At 36.7% G+C, this 21409-nt stretch overlaps 1 protein-coding gene across 1 annotated transcript in view; it reads right to left on the reverse strand.

Moving 5' to 3' along the window:
* Positions 1–21409, reverse strand: part of OTOGL (otogelin like) — a 129191-nt gene continuing 107782 nt past the window's right edge. Inside the window, exons 49-57 of the mRNA XM_067559109.1 lie at positions 21211–21315; positions 21084–21124; positions 19738–19801; positions 17778–17956; positions 15257–15361; positions 12711–12830; positions 10622–10671; positions 6848–6923; positions 1–3424 (exon numbers count right to left, since the gene is read on the reverse strand). Of these exons, the coding sequence (XP_067415210.1) occupies positions 3224–3424; positions 6848–6923; positions 10622–10671; positions 12711–12830; positions 15257–15361; positions 17778–17956; positions 19738–19801; positions 21084–21124; positions 21211–21315 (941 nt within the window). The 3' untranslated portion in view covers positions 1–3223. The remainder of the gene's footprint in view (positions 3425–6847; positions 6924–10621; positions 10672–12710; positions 12831–15256; positions 15362–17777; positions 17957–19737; positions 19802–21083; positions 21125–21210; positions 21316–21409) is intronic.

The following is a 21409-nucleotide window of genomic DNA, read 5'->3' on the forward strand; positions in this document are numbered from 1 at the left end:
TGATATCTTTTTAATTACAAATACAGTGCTAAGTGTTACAAAAACATTTTCTATACAAATAAAATATATCATTTACCATTTCAATCAAAACCTATCAAATGTTCCATGATTAAATCTCTTGCATCATATTTAAACTTGTGGCATTATTTGGCAAACACTAAATACATTAATAAGTATTGGCTCAACTCCCTTGATTGTAGATATAAAAATAAGATTCCTATCTCTATATTTATACACCAAAAGCTCTTGAAGACATTTTCTTTTTTGAATATTTGTCCTTCCAATATATTGCACTGTTATGCAAACTATTAGTATAAGCTAACAAATGAAAGTAAGTTATAGTTATAATTATGGTCATTAACTCCTACAGCACTAGCCAAACACATTTTGGTTCTAGGTTCCAGTCTATAATATTTTAGTAATAATAAAGTATCTGTCATACAAGTCATAATTCCATAGCCCTATTATTATTGTGCATATGACTTCATTAGGAAGTTTGCATGAATAAAATGACGAAGATTTGCTCCTATGAGAGAACCCAAATCCTATCCACATTTATAATCATAGAAGATTAGGGTTGGAAGGGACCTCAGGACCTCATCTAGTCCAACCCTCTGCTCAAAGCAGGACCAACCCCAACTAAATCATCCCAACCAGGGCTTTGTCAAGCAACACCTTAAAAATCTCTATGGATGGAGATTCCACCACCTCCCTAGGTAACCCATTCCAGTGCTTCACCACCCTCCCAATGAAAAAGTTTTTTCCTAATATCCAACCTAGACCTCCCTCACTGCAACTTGAGACCATTGCTCCTAGTTTTGTAATCTGCCACCACTGAGAACAGCCTAGCTCCATCCTCCCTGGAACCCCCTTTCAGATAGTTATAGGCTGCTATCAAATCCCCCTTCATTCTTCTCTTCAGCAAACTAAATAAACCTCATTCCCTCAGCCTCTCCTCATAAGTCATGTGCTTCAGCCCCCTAATAATAATGCTGTAGCATACTTACCCATCTAATTTGCTCAAAGTTTATGGAAAGTTTAGTCTATACACTCATTAAAACTCTAGTTAAAACCTTGCCCTATTGAAGTCAACATAAGTCTTACCATTGATTTCACTGGGGTGAGGATTTCACCTATTATATTTTATATGTTGCTGCCACATTCATTGTCTCAACTGGCTAAAGTGACTGGTCCCTGTTTCTATCTACTTATGATATCTCTCTTCCCTACAAAGAATAAAATAGACAAATAGTTTTCCAAAGATATATACTTGTTGCTAGAGTAGCAATTCTACCATAACCATTAGATGAATATTATTTCTTTATAATGGTTATATATTTATGATAGAATATTATTTTAATTATTAACTCAACTCACAATTTTTATTATACATGAGGAACAAATATTTAATAATGGATTCTTCTATATAGCATACAAAGGTATAATATGATCTAATGGCTGGAAAGTGAAGCTAGACAAATTAACTGGAAACACAGGGTAATTAACTATTGGAACAATTTACAAAGCATTGTGGTGGATTCCCCATCTCTGGCAATTTTTAAATCAAGATCAGATGTTTTTCAAAAATATATGGTCTACAAAATTATTCTGGGGAAGTTCTATGGACTGTATTATACAGGTGGTCAGACTAGATGAACACAATGGTCCCTTCTTTAAATCCATAGGAAGGGTGTCTCATGAATAACTAGAGAATGATTTAAGTTTGTATACTATTTTTCTCCATAATCAGCCAAATTTAGTTCATAGGAGACAGAAAGTTAGGTTTCAACATATGAAGTGATGAATGATACAATACAGACATAACTTTTAAATATATATATTTTTCATTTTTATATTGACTATTTCTCAATATAAAAACAATATAATAATCCAACCTCTTTATTATTTTATTAAATTCTGACACTTTAAAAACCTATTGTATGAGAATAGCTTGCCCAAGAAATTCTGAGATTCTGAGTCAAGAATTTTAGTTTCAAAATGAGTTCACAAAATGAGTGAACACCTGGCCCCACTGAAGTCAATGGTAAACTCCCAGTGACTTCAGTAAGGCCAGGATTTCATCCAGTGAGTTTCTAGGGTAAGCAATACTTCTGAAAATGGGCATAAATCTAGATTCATAATTCTTAAGAATTACAATAAATAGTTCGCGGTTAAGAAAATGGAGAACACATTTGGCAGCAGATATGCAGGACCATGTGCATCCACAGACTAATTTTATATATCCTTTTTAACAGAAGCATATTTCTTCCTGACTCCAAATGATTTGAGGCAGATAGATTCAGCAAGTGTGCCCAATCTGAATATTCCTTTAGAACAATCTTTAAACTTAATTTATTTAAATAAAAAATATATTGAACATGAGCAATTCAACCCATTATACAAAGGGTAAAACCAAAACAGAAGGTGCACTGGTCCACTTTGAAAACAAAAGTATATATACATTCACAGAATCTCACTCCATCATCCAATCAGAAAAAAACAGTAAACAGCAATTTCTCCTCTGATTGGTTGTAAAAACTTAAAAATTGATATAAAATATAAGCCTACAGTGAATGGCACAGTTTTTAGATATTTTTTAACAAAAGTCTGAACCACCTTCCATATTTGGCCACTTCTATCCAATCACAATATTTAAAATGTATATGATATTAAAAAAGCAAAATGCCATAGATTTAAGGAATGTAATATTATACTAGAATTTAGGCCACAGGTTTTTTAAAAGTACAAAAATAAAAAGACTCCATTCACTATGTTGCTCAGTGGAATCAAATTTAAGTAGATTTCAATCAGTGTGTAATGCCTAATGGAACTGCTAATAAGATAAACGCAAATGTTTTCACAATAATTAACTTTCGAATAAAGTAAAGATGGCCCAACTCAATCAAGTCTGAATTTTTAAAATCTAATCAGTTTTCAGCAGCATATTTTAAAGTTATTAGATAGAAGAAAATTAATAATCTGATATAAAAATTATATGTATATATATTTGCCAATATATGAAAATGTTTTTGCTGTAATACCTCTATGCTATTTCTACTAATCATTTGCTAAGAAATCAAAATTGGCTGAAAGGCTATTGATAAAATACATTTTTCTATAAAGTATTTATTCAGTCTGTCCAATGCCAAAAATTATACTCCAAAGATAGGAAGCCAACTTCAATCCTCATTGTGAAATCATATACATAGAATCCATCAAATGTTCAATTCCATTGGCATGAACAGTCTAGGGGCTCTTGGATAACGTACATCACTTCAGTTCCATTTCCTGAGCAGTATAGTGGCACCGTCAGATTCTGTACTCCATTTTCACGACAACATTTACAGAATCTTAAATGGCTATCAATATTGACATTAAAAATTGTAGCTGAAGGACATTTCCCTTCACAGGAAGCCACATTTATCTGTTAAGTGACAGAGAAAGATAAATTATGAAATGTTTCATTAACAAAAGGAAACAAAACATTTCAAAATCAACTGCAATCAGAATCTGTTTTCACATTTAAAAATATCCAGGGTTTTGAAAAGGGTTATGATATATAATAATTATTTTCCCTTTTAAAAATAATTTGAAAGCTATCACATACACAACTGTGTTAAACAGTTATATCAATTCTAAGATGAGATGAATCTCTCTGTTCTTGCTTTTTCTTTATTAAATGAAGTCAGCTTCTAAAGGTTGAATTGTTTTGTACTTCTGGCCACCTGTGTCGTCTGAGCCTGAGCAGGTGCTTTATTCTAAAACTGTTTACCACTAACTTTTACCTTATACTACCTTCTTCTACAAGCAATCCACTCCCTATGCCTTGCCTAGCACTGTTGTGAAAGAGCTTATAGGCTTTTGAAGATAATGAGCCAGATACAGAGGTAACTCTTAAAGGGTGACTTAAGTTATATCCAGGTGGATCTATATGGTACTTCTTAATTAAGGCCTGATCCAAAGCCCACTGAAGTCAATGGAAAAATTCCATTGCACTCTGGATAGCAGGCCCTTAAAGAGGGATATTGTTTCTGTGAGAGCAAAACATTACCCCACACAGAGCTTCCCTATAACCAAAGAAAGAAATCTTCAGATCTTCTTCTCCCTTCTCTGGTTCTGAGAAGCTGTTTGAGCTCAAAAACTAGTGATGTGCACCAGGACAAAATCCTAAAATAGATGGATATATTTATAACTTTTAAATTGTAAAGCTAAAGCTAAAACTGTTGGTGGATTAATCTAAGCAAACTGTGGTAAAGTCAATCTTTAAGTATTCTTCTGTGGGATCAAGAAGGGAAGCACATTACTGTGATAACTTTCTCCTGCCTCTGGCTTGCAGTTGGAGAACTGTCTAGCCACACTACCACTCTGATAGATGCATCTGAAAAAGTGTGAGAGCAGAGATTAGGGTCAGCAAGGAACAATGGGGGGGGGGGGTTAGTGCAAGTGTCATAAAAGTACTTGTGCCACCGAATCCAATCCCCATCTTTTGTGTTGTTTGTTTGGGACTTGAAATGTGGCTATGTCTTCACTTACAGCAGTGTATACAGTACATACACTTCACACTCCACTACCATGGGTATAAAAAGCAGTGTAGACGGTGATATACTGCCAAAGCGAGTAAAGACACGCTAGGATGCATACCCCACATGGCTCTCTACTCATTCAAGCAGTGCCTTCCACATCTACACTGCTAAATTTAGCACTGCCTCCTTGCTGCTGGGGCCTTTCACTGCTGCATGTGAGCTACACATCACAGTGTGGACACAGCCTACTTTTCAGCGCAGCCTGTAGCTACACTTAACCTATACGCCATTGTGACTGTAGACAAGGCCTATAACACAATGGGCATTATCCGGACCCTACTAATTTCAACGGGACCAGGATTTCATCCAATACTTACAGCATATAAATAGTTTTCTGGTCTACTATTGTGCTGGGGCAGATTAGAATGCTGAGAAGCTGTAGAATACATAAAATAATGCAATAACATCCGTAGATATGTTGAACATAAGAATTGCCATACAAATTCAGACTAGTAGTCCATCCAATCCAGTATCATGTCTTGACAGTCGGCAGAACCAGATACTTCAGAGGATGGCATTAGAACTTCATAACAGGCAAATATGGAACATATTGCCCCCACATAGGTTTCATCCCAATCTCTAATAGTTAAAGCCCTAAAGCACAAACTTTAATATCCCTTCCAAAAATTTAGTCTTTAATTAAGAAGTCTGTATCTTCTTGATATCCATATAAATATCTAATCCCTCTTTGAATTTAGTTAAATTCTTGGCCTCAACAACTTCCTGTGGTGATGAGTTCCACAGTTTAATTACACATTGTGTGAAAAAGTATTTCTCTTATTGGTTGTGAATTTTCCACTTTTTCATTTAATTGAATATCCCCTCGTTATTGTATTATGAGACAGAGAGAACAGTTGCTCCTAATCTACCTTCTCTTTGCAATACATTATTGTATATGTCTATCATGCCTGTCTTACTTGTCTTCTTTCTAATGTAAGCAATCTCATTCTTTTGAATCTCTCTTCATATGCAAGTTTTTCCATGACCTTGAATATTCTGGTCCCTTTTCTCCAGTTTTGCAATACCCTTTCTGAGATGGGGTGATCTGTACTGTACACAGTATTCCAGGATAGGCGACATCATTGATCTAAAGACATATTTTTCGGATTATTTCTCCAATCTATTTCTTATGCATTCTAACGTCTTGTTAGCTTTGTTTGATTTGCAGTTGTGCATTGAGCAGAGGTTTGCAATGAGCTGGTGTCTTTTTTGGTTTGATACAGTTCATTTAGAACTTTGTAAAGAGTAGCTTAAATTTTTCCTTTCAATGTGCATTACTTTTATATTTGCCTACATTAAATTTAATTTGCCATCATGTTGGCCATTTACCTAGTTTGTTTAGATCACCCGGAAGTTCTCACAGTCTTATCTGGTCCTGACTATCCTAAATAACTTTGTCAGCTACAAACTTTGCTATGCCCCTATTCACACTCCTTTCCAGATCATTAATAAATACATTAAACACCACAGGACCTACTATGAAGCCTATGGACACCTGCTGTTAACCTTTTGCCATCATGAAAATTGGCCACTTAAAGTTACTCTTTGTTTTTTGTGTACTAGCCAGCTTTTGATGCACGACAATACTTTGCTTCTCACCGCAGAACTATTTAGTTTTTTTAATAGCCTCTTATGTAAGACCTTGTCAAAGGCCTTTTCGAAGGCTAAATAAATTATGTCGACTGGTTTTCCTTTTTCCACTATATTACTGACACATTCAAACATGGTGCACATAACAGGTTTTATTGCTGAGACTTCACCAAAGCAGGGAGGTATGATATCTTATTAACTGTCTCCATAAAGGGGATCATCAATGTATGATATACAGAGACTTGCCATGTGGAGGAGAGAAGAACATTTACGTCAGAGAGCTCTTTAAGGAGGAATGTGTTTCCATCATTTATAAGTGGAAGCATTTATACTCCCTTTTTTGAATAGCTCCTCTTTAGGGATGTTATGTAATGATGGAGAGGTCACTGCCTCTGTCAGTTATAAGCAATTATACTGTGTACTTTTCATTTGGAGTCAGATGTTGTTCCAGATAGAAGGACTCAGCACTTCTGCCATGTATGGGCAGAAGTAATTAATTGTTACCCACATTTATGAGTAGGATAACATATCCAGGGTGAAAGGTCTGCTTGATGAGAGGATAACAGCATTTTTTTGTTGTATATTGATGTCTGCAATCCTCTTGTTCATACTTGTTTTATTAGTATGACTCATGCTCCTTATGAAACACAAAAGCAGCAGTTTTTTATACTCACAGGCCTTTGACTTATACAGTCACTTTTTCTTATAGTTGTTCTGAGTGTCACTTTCTGGCAAATCCTGTCCTCCTTTCTGCCTGATAAAATATAGAAAATGTTTATTCATTAAATATACATTGCGCTCTGTTTATTCATTCTTTAAAATATGGAAGGAGAATTCAAATAATTGTAATAATTGAATTCTGACATTTTTAATTAATATGGTAAAATATTATTTCCATATCTAAATCAGCAGACAGTGACAAACTACTGACATATTAATAAACATTTCTTGGGGAAAAAATTTATATTTTGTAACTACTATAAATGAAGACATTAATCAGCATATTCATGAAACATATAAAGAGGTTATAACTGTTGAAATGTTAATGTGATTTAATAATTATCTTAAAAAGCTTTTGAAGATTGAACCCACATAGCAAAGACAAACCATGTGAGTAGAAAAGGGCAAAATACTGTTTTTCAAACACTATTAATACTAAGGCTGAATTTATGAAAATAATAGACACTAACTTGAATTTAGTGTTAATTATATTTATTTAAAAGATATTTTTAAAATAATTATATCCTGGCTCCTTCTGGAACTGACTATCATGAGAAGATAAATCAGCTTTAAATATTCAGCACACAGACTAGGGTCCAGGTTTACTGACTGTGGGAGAGGTCTGACAGGACTTTGGGAAGGCTTAGTAGGAGGTATGGATTTTATACCAAATACTAGCCCCAGAGCTGGAAGCCTGGGGAATAGCAAATGCACATTGATAGAGGTTTAAGCAAAGATTACATTTTTCTAAGGTTTATGGATTTTTGTGGATTTTTCTTTTAGCCCTTGGGAAATAAAGCTAGCAAATAATAAGGGACTTGTCACACAAAACTACTAAAACCATGATACTGAAACAAATGTAAAAGTTACACAAAACGCCCATAACACAGGACATGAGACAAGTTGCAATAGGTGTATCTATCATACAATATACTTTTACAGCACCAATTTCACAACCAAATCAGAAGTCACTGTATAATTGTGTTGCCACATAATCATTTTGCATCTTCAGCATTTAAAATATGTGGGACTAATCAACAGAGTCCCTGTTCACTTTCACTACAATCCCATTCCTGCTCCACAGGAGCATCTGTTGGTTAGCAGTTGTGTAAGATCAGCAAGCTCTGAGTAACCCAATGTCGCATGTGGTGCAGCCACTGCTTTAGCGGGTATCTTGTATGCATGTCAGGAGTAAGCGTGAGTCTTCTGGCTTCAGGAGATAGATGCCATGCTATCCTTTGACTAATGCCATGCAGAATCAAGATCAGGATTGGCTGGTATACTAAACACTGTACTTTCTTACCACAGCAGGTTGCTGTGCAAGGGCTTGTCTAAACAGTGATTTAGTGTGCTGTAAGCGGGGATGTAAATCTACAGTGCGTCACCCATTGTACACTAAGTAGCCATGTGGACCCTGCTACTAAAAGTTCCATAGTGCACTTTGATCCACTGCTGACAGCACGTTTCAACAATTAATGGGCTTAATCCTGAGATGAACTGAGCAATAGGATCCTACAGAGGATCACTGCCCTATGAAAGGCCTCCAGAGGATCAGCACCTCTCAGGATCAGGCCCAATACCAGCATGGCACTGGTTATATTAAATTGATCGTCAAGTATAAACATCTCTCTACAAACAATGATTACATTTAAAAAAGAAAATACATTATTAAAAATAATAATACCTGGTTCACAATTTACACTATCAGTAGAGACTACAGGGCTAATGGCAAAGGGTAATACACCCAATCCAGAACCTGGCAGAATTATTAGGAACGTAAGTTTCTTGTAAAATAAAAACATTTTTACATAAATGACATTTCATTAATTCTTACACTGCCAACTGCAATTTTTCTTTTGGTAAAAAAGTAGTGAACTTCCTTTTTTGCCTTCCAAATTTAGAAATTCTGCAGTTGCTGAAAATCTCATTGATAATACCCTAGACTTAGTACTTTCCTGGTTAAACACAAAACTGCAACAGTGTTTCCATGCATACCAAACTTTTGAAATGGGTATCTCATAACTATGGCAAGGTAAGAATTAAATTTATGAACTCACTTTGCATGCATTTAATCAAGCTCTTTTCAGAAAGATTACTTGTTCCCATTACAACCCCCAGGTGTTGCAAGCTCTATTTTTAATTTGTCTTTTTAACTGCTTTGCCCCAGGGCACATGCTTTTAGTTTGAAAACACAAAAACAAATAAAATAAAATAGCACGTAATTGTATATATTGTATTTTTGTTCTTAGCAGCCACCTCAGCAAATATTTCTGAAGTATAACAATGCCTTTCCTGAGGCCACAGAATATTGTGAAAGCTAAATCTTTCCTGAATACTGCAAAAGGCAGAAAATATTTGTAGCCATTAATACCTTTAATCTCATTCTCTAAATGAAATCCACCCAACTCATCTGGCTTAAATATTTTGCAACTTTACACAAACTAAAAAAGAATAACCCTTTTGAAAGACTTGTGTAGGGAATTTTTTTTAATTTTATTTTTTGTTTGTTTTTCCTTCTGCAAAAAGTACTTTAAGCTACAATGATTTCTGGCTTCTCTGTTATGTATATGAAGGAACAACATTCCATTCACATTCTCAAAAATTGGTTTTCAGGGCCTTTTATGCCATGGAAGCTAAATATAATTATAGTTGATAAATATTAATAGATAAATATATGCCTTTATGCAGCCACTCTTTAAGAGATACAGGTATACATATGCAGCTATCATATTGTACATTTCAATGTCACACAAGTCTGACGCAGTGCAATATGAAATTATACCTATGTATTCCAATGCAATATTATGGACTAATTATTTCATTAAAAAATGAAATTCAGGATTTCAATGGCATTTTTTGCCCCAAAATTTTAAAAATTGTGCTTTCCAAGCAGCTCTGTTCCTGACATTTATTATTAGCTATTCAGACAGAATCCAGGGCTTTATTTTATGTAGTTTAGAATTCACAGCCTAAATAACAAAGCATTTTGTAGTTCAAAACTACAGACAGGACTAAATTCTATTCTCAGTCTGTTTTTACACAAGAGTAAAAAGAAATCAGAATCTGTTACATAACCTTCACCATAATTAAAGACTTGTATGTTTTAAACATGCACATTCATAGAATGTGAATACATAACTAGATAGCGTAAGTGTACATTTTGTCTAAATTTGTGCCTTTTGTCACCATCAATAATTATTTGCTATGCATTCTGAATTTTTTTCATATTTTGGATTTAAATGCATTTTCCAAGATGGAAAGAGTTAACTTTTCAAATTAAAAAATATTGTATTCCAGCACTATGACCCTAGAAAACGTACAAGAACAAAACAGAATAAACCCATAATTATACAATTTTGTTTCAAAATATGATCAAAATAGGTATCAATTTTAGAAAATTTGTTCTGAACTTTTATAGTATGTATAGTTTTGGAGTAAACTTAACAACAAACAAATCTTTTCATTATTTAAATTGAGATCACTTTTCATTTTCCTCAGGCTGTCTTGGAGAGATTTGGTTATACTCCAGAAGGATAAGGTTAAAAATCACCATATCAGCAGCCATATGAAGCAACGCTTTTCAATACACAGTGGTTAAAGAACTACAACAATTTAGTTTGATTTGGGGACTGCATGCTTTTTCTTTCCTTACGTCCCAGCAACTGAGTTAAAAAAACACTGCTCTCCAAAACCAAAGCCAAACTAGTATGTATTGCAGCTTTCTTTACTTACAGGTCTTGCAGCAGCCATCATTATAAGTCTGTACAGTGCCTCCATTCTAGGAAAAGAAAAGGGAATATATCAAAAAAGACTGTGCCCAATGCAATGCCCCTGTTTTATCCAACTACATTTAGAACATAACGGGCCAGATCTTTAGCTGGTGCAAACTGGTGTACTGTCACTGAAGTCAATGAAGTTACAAAAATTCACACCAGCAAAGGATGTGGATCAAAATCTCAAAGCTGTTTTAAAATATAATACTTGAAAATGAGCTTGCCATTATCATTGAGCATATCTGATTTGGTCTCTTTTGAATCAACAAACTGGTCATCTTCTATAAATATTACCATCCATTCTCCCATTGATGGTTCAATTAACATCATCGGGAGTTACATGGACATTTAAAAAATTCCATATAGGGGTAAAATGTAATTTTGTTGAAGATTTAAAGGGATTTATATTGCTCATGTACCATAGAAATGAGCACAGTGAAGATACCAAATACATAGCTATTTACAATCGAGTACCTATAATATTGCAGCATGTAATATATTTTCAAAGCTCTAATTCATCCCTTCATTCTAGTTTTTTGTTTTTTCTTTCTGAATCTATAATTAATATTTGTTATTGTTTTCTTCTCAAACATCTTGTAGGCAGGAATGAAGCAGGAGGGTAGAAACATATCAAAATGAGAAGATACTCTTTTTTAAATTAAAAAAAAGAAAGGATTTTCCTCATGCAGAACTGGCATAAAGAAGAGATAAACTGTCCCACACTTTTAATCCATTTACAAAAAATGCAGATAAAACTGTGGCATGAATGGGACCAGCAGTCCTGTATTAATACCGTACAAAAGATTTTTTCCCCCCCAACTTCTAGTTTTCTGTATTGTTATAGAGAAATCACCTAAAACGTTGATCAAATTTTCAAAAACAAACACTTAAAGTTACCTTCCTAAATCCATATTAGCTCCTAAATTAACGTGACCTGATTTTCAAAACTGCTGTGTAGCCTCAGCTCTCACTTGAAACTGATGCTTAGCACTTCTGAAAAGCAGGTCAAATTGATTCAGAAGGATAATTTTAGGAACCCCTTCTGGAAAATCTTGGCCATCGTTATTAAAGAGTGATCCTAATAGAATGTCATGAAAAGGTTCCAACAACAAGAAAAAGTTTTAAACGGTGTCAACATTACTTTAAAATAAAATGCTTCATGTGGGATAGGCAGGCGAGTGCTTCTGTGCCCTTTCTAAATGAAATAGACTCGTAAACTTTAAGGTCAGAAGGGACCATCATGATCATCTATAGATTTATAGACCTTGTGCAGAATTTGAAATAAGTACTTGGGACAGATACTGCAATATATTTCTAGAAGCATTGCTTGAACAGTCACAAGTGCAAGAACTCAAATGTACAAAAACCAGATACAAATAATTAAGATATAAACTAGAAACATATATTTCCTATACAAAAAAAAAAAAGGTATTTGTGTGAAGTATCTAAAGTCTTTGAACCATAGCTATTTGGTTTATAGAACATAAATTTTAGGTAGGTATACTAAGTAATTTGTAATCTTCATGAACCAGAGCTAATAGTTTCACATAAAGCACGAAGTCTGCAGGCATCCTGGAGAGTTTCTAATCTCGGTTTGATTTATGGAATTCTGAAACTATGCTGCTGCACATTTATCATTTATTTGCAAAGTTTCTAAGTGGCTTGATACAGCTCATTTGATTTATGTGTTTTATAAACTCTGCGAATTATGGGCCCTATTGAGAACTCTATGCTCAGACAAAATTAAAGGGAGTAAGGCATACTGAACAGAACTTTATAAGAGTGCATCAGGGTTAATACCAATTAAACAACATTTTAAAAATTGACATTATCTGGGATGTATGATATGATCCATAAAACAAACAAAAATAGTAAATAAGACCACAAATTGCTCATTTAAAAGTTGTTACTTACCAAATGTTTTTTAGATTAATCATTCTGTGGAAAGTATAATATGGATGCCAGACCCATAATAGTTCTGAAATGAATGCCATGCTCCAAAACAAAAGATTAGTTACTATGATTTACATCACAAAGTACAAACCTTTGTGCATTCAGTCTCATTGAAAGGGGGGCAGACAACACTAGATCCCAGTATCATAGCACCTACAGCAGTCTTTGCACACTCATATTTGGTGCAATTGGAATCCCAGGTGCTTCCCTCCTACAAATACAAAACAAACATACCAGAACAGACAGCAAGTTGCAGCAGCACTGACATGTCTTAGAACATTGTTTAGTTATACAGCTGTTATTTCCACATGTAGCTACTAAGATAGTGGACAGAGCCTGGACTCTATTCCTGCACCAGCCAGAAGGAAAAGAGCTTGCACCAGTAAAAAGGGCTGGTGCAACTTACTTCCCTGTGAATCAAAGTGGAAATTGAATTTTGACACAGTGTCTGTAAGAGTCAAAAAGTCATAGAGTTTAAGGCCAGAAGGGATTACTAGATTGTCTAGGCTGATGACCTGTATAGCACAGGCCACCATAACCACCCAGCACCCACACAATAAACCCAACAACCAAAATTACACCAAAGTATTAAAGACCACAGAACAAAAATAGGAGGGACCGAGATGCTCCAATGCCTGAGACCCCTGCAATGACAGGGAATTGATTATGTGAGATATATGCAGATCATCCCAGTAAAGTGATCCACAATCCATACTGCAGAGGAAGATGAAGAAACCCCAAGGTAACTGACTATCTGACTTGTAGAAAAATTCCATCCCAATCCCACATATGACCATTAGTCGTACCTTGAGCATGTGAGCAAGAGCCAGCCAGCTAACCATGAGAGAGAGAGAGAGAGAGATTGCTCACCAGTCCAGTGTCCTATCTCCAACTATCTCTGATGCTTCAGAGGAAGGAGACCAAAAACAAAAAAGCAAAAACGCATAATACACTGGGGGGAAAAATATCCCTTCTTGATTTCCTGCAGGTGACCATGAAGCATGAGCTCTAGGAACATATGAATATTAATCTTCTTAATACTGTTCATTTTTCATTTATATCACACCTGCGGCCCCAAAATGCTTTACAACCTCTCCAAAAAGTATACAGTACAAGAATCACTAACACCAATCACTGGACTGCAGCCACTCTTTTGGGCTCTGAGTCCCTATCAAGAAACATAATAGTAGCCATTGTTTCAATCCTCTCTTTACAACCCATGCTGGAAAGGTTGTTGTATATTTATGTGTAAGTGTTTGAACAAGAGCTTCCCTTATATCATTTGTATTTCCAATGTCTCTTAGGGAACCTGATTTTCAGAAGTGCTGAGCACCCACAGCTCCCATTGACTTCAGCTGAAGTTGTGGTTGCTCTGCACTCCTGAAAATTGGGAACCAACAGCTAGCTCCACAAAGGGACTTCACAATTGCAATGCTAACTTTTAGGCACCCTGCCACCCAATGGAAACTGCAGCACTGAGTTAAGCATCCAAGCTCCCGATACGATGCATGGGGAGAGTTAGATGCCAACAAATGAGATTCACAGAAGCCAGCATGCTGATCAGGGATCCGCGTAAGCTAATCAGTAGGAAATGTCAAGGACAGGGGTACATCATAAGCCACGTCCTTCAAAGGTAGGTAAGTGCCTAAGTCCAGGTTGGAGGGAGGCACCTATCTAAACTAGGGATTCACAGCTGTGAACCCTCTCCTGGAGATAGGTGACTAGGCCAGGTCAGCCCTTTCTCATGGAAAACCAAAGAGAATGACCCCATTATAGCCAATAGCCCAATGGTGAGGGTACATGCCTGGATACATGGAAGACCTGTTTGCAAACGCCTGCTCCACTTGATTTGGAGCAGGACTTCAATTTGAGTCTCCTATATCTGAGGTAAGCCACTGAGCTACTGGGCATTCTGGTGGGAGGTGCTCTCAATCTCTCCTCTTCAAACTGTTACACATTGTATAAATAACTAAATTTTCCTGGGAGCAGGAATTTGAACTCAGGTGACCCACATCCCAGAGGAGTGGCCTAACCACTAGGCTACAGTGTCACTCTTGCTTTTTCTTTCTCTGGCCTAACCAATCTTTGCATTCTCAGACTGTCTACTTGATAGGGTCCCACAGACAAGGGGGGTAAAGTCTAATTTGAGAATCCTGGCAGGGCTTAGCCACCAGCTAGTGTGTCAAGCTGTTCAGCAGAGTCAGGCAGTTTTGTGCACGCCCAGTGGTGGTAACTTAGGCAGCTATGGGATTTTACTGGAAGAAACTCGGGTGCCTAGGAAATTTAGGTGCCTACAGCATTAGGCAGCAGCCAAGCCAGTATTCTCAGGATCTCACTGATGCTTAAATGTTGGACTTACATGCCTAACTGCCAATTTAGGTGTCTAAGTTCCTTTGTGGATCTAGCCCCAAGTGTTTAGTTCAACTTCTCTGCTCCTCTCTATTTGCTGGTTGATGACAGACAGCCATGTGGATTCAGCTATATTGAATACCAAAACTGCCCACATGGACAGACCACAAGTAGGAATGTGAGAAACGATAATACAACAGCCAGCTAAAAGATGTTGGTCAGATACCTGAATAAAATCATGTGTGCTACTGATACCATTACTTCCTCCAGCTGTCCAGAGGCACTTACTTCATGTACAGCTAGTGTTCCATTTTCAGTATAGAAAGCACAAGACACATTTTGGCAGGTTCCACAACAAACATGATGACTGGACGAAGGAATGTATATTTGATGCTGGTAAAAAAACAAAAATGAAATGAACTTTTTTTTTTTAAACATACAAGTCAGTAGTTGTAAGTTGGTGTGTTGGTTTCCTTGTCTGTTTTCTTTCTCAACAGAGATGATCCTAAGCTGCAAAGTTTGGATCTGAATCTCCATCCAAATTCTCCAAAGTGTTAGGCAGGGACACAATCTGGTGTTTTGATTCAGGCCCATCTCTATTTCTAAGAGTTTAATAAACGACACATAACATAACATAGAATTCTAAGTTTATGTAAACGGGTAAAAAAGTGACACCATGGAATAGGAATCCATTCCCAAAGGGAAAGTGTCCCCATGGCAAAACACTATTTTTACTTAAATTTGTGCAATATGTGCCCAGTGCAGCCTCTGGAACCATGAATAATAATCCAAAAGCAACAAAATTAGAGAAGTTCAATATTTACAAAAATCATCTTCATCCACTCCCTACAAAAGAAATTCAACCCTCTCAGGCAACCTCCCTCAAGAAAAAGCCTGAACAACTCAATAAGCTTTACAATGTGCCCTGGAAAGATAACGAAGAGGGGGAGTTTGTCAAAACAGCTAGGAAAATGAACCCAAAGCAGACAGCTCCCCACCAAGAATATCCTATGCTCTAAGAGGAATTTGCAGCTCATTGAGAAGGTGAACTAAGATGATTTTAAGCAACCTTTGTATCCTGAGCATACTTTAGACAGACCTGGAGGCCAGGTTATTACGGCAGCCTCCCAGGGACATTCTACGGTTTGCAGCATTGCCCAAAATCTCCACAGTGCTGTGGCCCTGCACTCAACACACCTCTCTTGCCCCTAACGCAGCCTCCTGGCATACCCTCTACACCAGCACTTATGAAGGGGTCCCTGGAAGGCAGCCTTACAAGGGAATCCTCCCTGGACTGAAAACAGGGCTTTTAGGACCCTTTTACACTGCTCCAGGCCCTTCATATGGCCTAAAAGGACTGGAGCAGGGGTGAGGATCTTACCCTTTGTTTCTAAGATAGCTAAGACTCAAATTAAAGTTCTTCATACTATGCCACTATTAATTGTTGACTTTTTATTGGCAATTGCTGTAGATCAGTCTCTTGAATTCCCCCAAGTAACAAACTGGTTTGCTATATGTACACTATGGGATACACATATGCTTCACAGGAGAAGCATCACTAAATAAGTGGGCAACTGTTTCCTTCCTACATAAGCTAAGTGGCCTTCAGGAATAACCCCGTGTAGAGTGCCCTGCAAAAGTCTGTCTTCCTCTCAAATGACAATGTTCATATATGAGAAAAGGTAGTTGGAGGAATGGTTTAAAATACGCTAGTAGAAATAAGCTAATTTCTACATTTAAGAGGTTAAATTCTTTACAACTAAGGGCTGTCCACACAGCATGACAGTCCAGACCACAGGGGTGTGATTTGGAGAGCACTGTAAGTGCCCCACGTAGACCCTGCTGGCACAGATTAAAAGGTACCTAGTTCACTTTAACATAGTCCTGAACCTTTTAGTTCGTGTCAGAGGGATCTCCCTGGGGCAATTAGAGCGTGACATTTTAGAGTGCTCTGCAAATCACAGCCCCATAGTCCAGAATGCAGCAACATATAGACAATCCCTAAGAAATGCACTACTAGGAGCCCTAAGAGAAGGTCCCTACACCCTAAACCCCAGATCTGAATACTCCATGAGCTTTCAGAAAGCGGATAGGGATCTATATCCATATCTGAAATTTTGCAGGTTAGGTCCATTTCTACTTATAACTGGTAGGTCATCTGCATTCTAATTACCAGCCAGATCCCTCAATATTAATCTATATTATTCCTCATGCCTGCACTATCATTTACTATTAAATTTCCTGAACACTAGAGCTGGCAAAGTGTATCTGCTGTACAGTCATCATTGTAGCTAATGAAATTTCTTATCTGTCTTGTTTGTCACACGCTTTGGAGCAAAGACCTCGGACCTGAGCGTAAATATCATTTCCACTGAACTGTAACCCAACTGAGGAATTCTGCATCAAAGTTGCTACTTCTCTAGTTTCTTGTGTAGTCTTCACACACAGCCTGCTAAAATATACCCATATTACTTACCTGCAGCTTGTAACTTTTTGCCATGTAAAGTATTATTTTTAAACAACATAGACTTGCAATTTGAAAAAAACCTCTTTGTTCCTGACAACTTCTAGACTGCAAAATGAAAACTGTACTTATACAATTTAAATTAAAAAAACTCACTAAAGCAATATTTCCATAGGCCACCACTCAACAAACACCAGGGTACTGCCATTAAGACAAGTCCTCAAGTTCTTATTTCACTTGCTGGACAAACCTATTGTTAAGCCTCTTCTATTCAATTTTTATCATCTGTAATTATGAAGTTTTTATTCACAAATTACATCAGAATTGCATTTTAAAAACACTCACAGCCTCACATTGTTGGGAGCAGTTCACAACTGTAAAATCCATGGCATGATATCCTGTGCTGTGATCTTTTTCTTGTAAACACTGTACTGTGTAACAAAGATTGTCATCCGAATACTGAATCATAGATTGTCCAGGATTCAGCACAGTTACTTCTTGGAATACACACACATCATCCTTTTCTAATAATAATAATTTAAAAAAAAAAAAAGAAAAAAAAAAAGAAGAAGAAGTGGGTCATCAGGAAAATGTTTTCCATTAAGCAAGTTAACAAAATCTTATTCAAACAACTAGGGCTGGCTCCTGCACCTTGTGACAATTTTGAAATTTACTACTGCAATTAGGGCTCGTTCAAGTAAGCCCCTTTACTTCCTATTCTGGGGACAAATTCTGTGTTCCCTTACATCCAGTGCATCCCACTGACTTTGATAGAGTTCTATGGAGATTAAAATCAGTGCAGAATTTGCCCTCTGCACTTTAAACATGCCATATATGGAGGTCTATATTTAGTTGTGGGAGGTCTTCCTAGGCAGGAGGCAATGTGCTTTTCCCAAGCATGTGGTGTGTTGCTCAGGACATGCAGGGAAATGAAAAGGAGACTGGGATGGATTTTAAGCAACACCTTGCACCTTTATTCACTTACACCTGGATAGAAGTGGTATACACCCACCCATCTCACACACCAGGCATTTAGCTGGTTATATGGCTCCCACCATATAACCAAGAACCCAGGTAGACCCTCAGCCAACCTTCTAGGACTCAGCTCACTTCTAAAGTCCTCTAAACCTCACATCCTACCTTGCAAAGAGAGCAGAGAATATCAACAGGGGGACCCTGGTCTGCAAAGACTTCAGGCCTCCCCTTCTTACAGACACAAAGTCTACCAGCAAAAATCCCAGATGCCATTTACCTCTGGGAGGTAACCTTTTTAGCTTTTAATCCATACTGGATTCCAGTTGCAAGCTGAGACAACTGTAAATTCCTATATTATCCTTTAATATCAGATTTCCAAATGCATTTTTCTTTATTCCAACTGCACCTCCACAATGCTGCAAGGAAGGCAAAACAACACCCCAGATCTCTGCCACTTTGGCTCAACAGGGAAAAGAATGCCTTCATGATCCCATAAACAGGTGATCGGTCACACCCAGAGCAGCCTGGGGCACAGGAGCCAATCAGCTCTCACTCTTCTCTGCTGGCTGATAAATGGGATACCGCAAACTTATGGAGAAGAAGGGGCCCAGCCCTGGCATTTTTGGGCATATGCATTCCACCTTCCCCCTCTCTTCTTGGAACATTTCTTTTTCTGGTCCAACCAATAACATCCCTCCTAATCCACTGAGACAGATATGGAGAGCATTTCTCAGGCATGGGATCTCCCCCCTTAACCTCCCTTTTGGGGACAGTGCGGTCAGACTGCAGACAGAATGCACATTTCCCCCTCCTCCCGCCAAGATGGGTGGGTGAGATTTTTCCCACTCACCAGTCCCATATTTGGGGCTGGTAGTTCAGTATCAGCACACACAAAAGATGTTTGTCCATGTTTTACACGTGGTTTGCAATTTAATTGTTAAACTGCTCGGGATGGGACCTTTCATAGTATTTGGAATAAGAAGCAAGCTTACAACATAGCATTGCTTTAAAAAAAACTGAAAAGCTATAAAACATACAACTACAGAATGTCAATAATACTCCTGACCTGAGGCTGAAGTAAATCTTCATATTTTCTGCATTTCTCTAATATTTAACCCTGTTCTAATCTGATGATATTTATGTATGTAGTCTGCAAATCACAAAAATGCAGCCTATCTTTAGAATTAACGTTGAGACATTATGCACTGTAGATATAAAGTCATTTTAGCATTTCCATTTTAGAAGGCCTATACAGGCCCATTCCTGCATTGCTTGTGCACTTTTGTTCTGTAAAACTAAAATTAATAAAATTAAAAAGAAAAAAAATTACCACAGATACACTGCATGCATCCACAAGCACTGTAAATGCTGTTGTCTATTTTTTGAACTTCTCCCTGTGTAGTAAGAAACAGTTTCACCATCAAAAACATCAAACATGACTTATAAGGTTTACAAGAGACACCCTTCTCTTAAAACATACAAAACTATTGCTGCCACTCCAGCCTAAGCTTTGAGAAAGAGAAAATCATAATCCACTGCAATAGACAGAACATGTATGGCTGCCAGATGCATTACTGTTAACAACAGCTAAATGGTTCACTTTCTTTTGGTGGGAATTATAATGATAATGTAGCTGAATATCAGATCTAATTAATACTGACCTGAAGAAGAAATTTGTGTAGCTTGAAAACTTGCCTCTTTCACCAACAGAAGTTGGTCTGATAAAAATATTAACTCACCCACCTTGTCTCAGTTTTAATTAGTTTATTTATTTTTTAAATCTCTATTTCCTTTATTTTGGATATACTTTCAAGCGACAAATCCTGTTATTTTAGTAATAAAAGTATATCTGATAAAAAAATACCACTTTTGGCAGCTGCTGAAACCTCTTCCATGACTTTAATGTATTGTCAAAATTCTGTACTACCTTACATCCCTTGCAATTGGTTCAGAATGTGGCCTATTATGAACTACATTGCACTCTTTGTATTATATCTGAATTACATGTTCCTCATATGAGGGAGCGCATATGATAGGGAACTATGCCTTTCATCACAGTGATAGTTTGGAGATACATAATTCATGATAATGAATTTTCCAGGTTATAGCAATTATTTTGTTTAAAACAAAAAGAAAATGAGAGAAGACGACAATCTCTCTCTCAACTCTCATACGTTACGAAGGTCAAATATATTAAATATCTTTAATAGGAAGCATATATAATTAACAAAACAAGCCAACATTCCTCTAGATAATAAGCATGTTCATAAAGTTGATTTCTTTCCATAACAAAGATTAATTTGTAACTGGCAAAATTTTAAGCATGTAGATCCTAGTCAGTATTAAAGTAAGGTTATATTTTCTCCCCCTTCATTGAGGTCTTCTTAAAAAACACAAAATCAAGTTTCTCCAGTGAATTGATGGTAGCAACACGAGAGCTAAAATAGGAGGTTACAAGCTGGATTTGGAAGACAGGGGACAGTGTTCCAACACCTCCCCATTTTGTAATTCATGGACTTACTGACAAATATATTAGAGGTAGTATTAGTAGCCCCAATCCTTTAACCTATGATGACAAACTCAAGAAAGCGACAGAAACAATAGTACACCAAAAGATAGAGTGGAATAAGAATGCTGAATGCTGTTATTAGTAATATCTAAAGGAAAATTGCTTACCACTTTACAAGTTGGGATAGTAAAATTTTCACAGCTACATTCTGAGAAGAGAACAACAAAAGTGTATCAGTCAAAATACATTAACTTATTAATAAAAGTAACTCGTACAAGCATGAAAAATAGTTACCACAGTGCCAGTCTGGACAACACAGCCCAGGAACTTTTTCTTTCACAAGCTGCATGTCAGTTGTGCAATTCAGAAGAGGCATTGAACAAAGGTTCTCATCGCAAACTAAAGAGGAGGAAATGACATGGATCAACATGTTTTCATCTCATATTTCCTTAGATAAACTATTCTAACATTGAAGGTTTTTCATAGAATGTTG

The sequence above is a fragment of the Emydura macquarii genome, unplaced genomic scaffold, assembly GCF_026122565.2.
Source record: "Emydura macquarii macquarii isolate MOO-44397 ecotype Brisbane River unplaced genomic scaffold, CSIRO-AGI_Emac_v2 contig_2205, whole genome shotgun sequence".
Lineage (NCBI taxonomy): Eukaryota > Metazoa > Chordata > Testudines > Chelidae > Emydura > Emydura macquarii.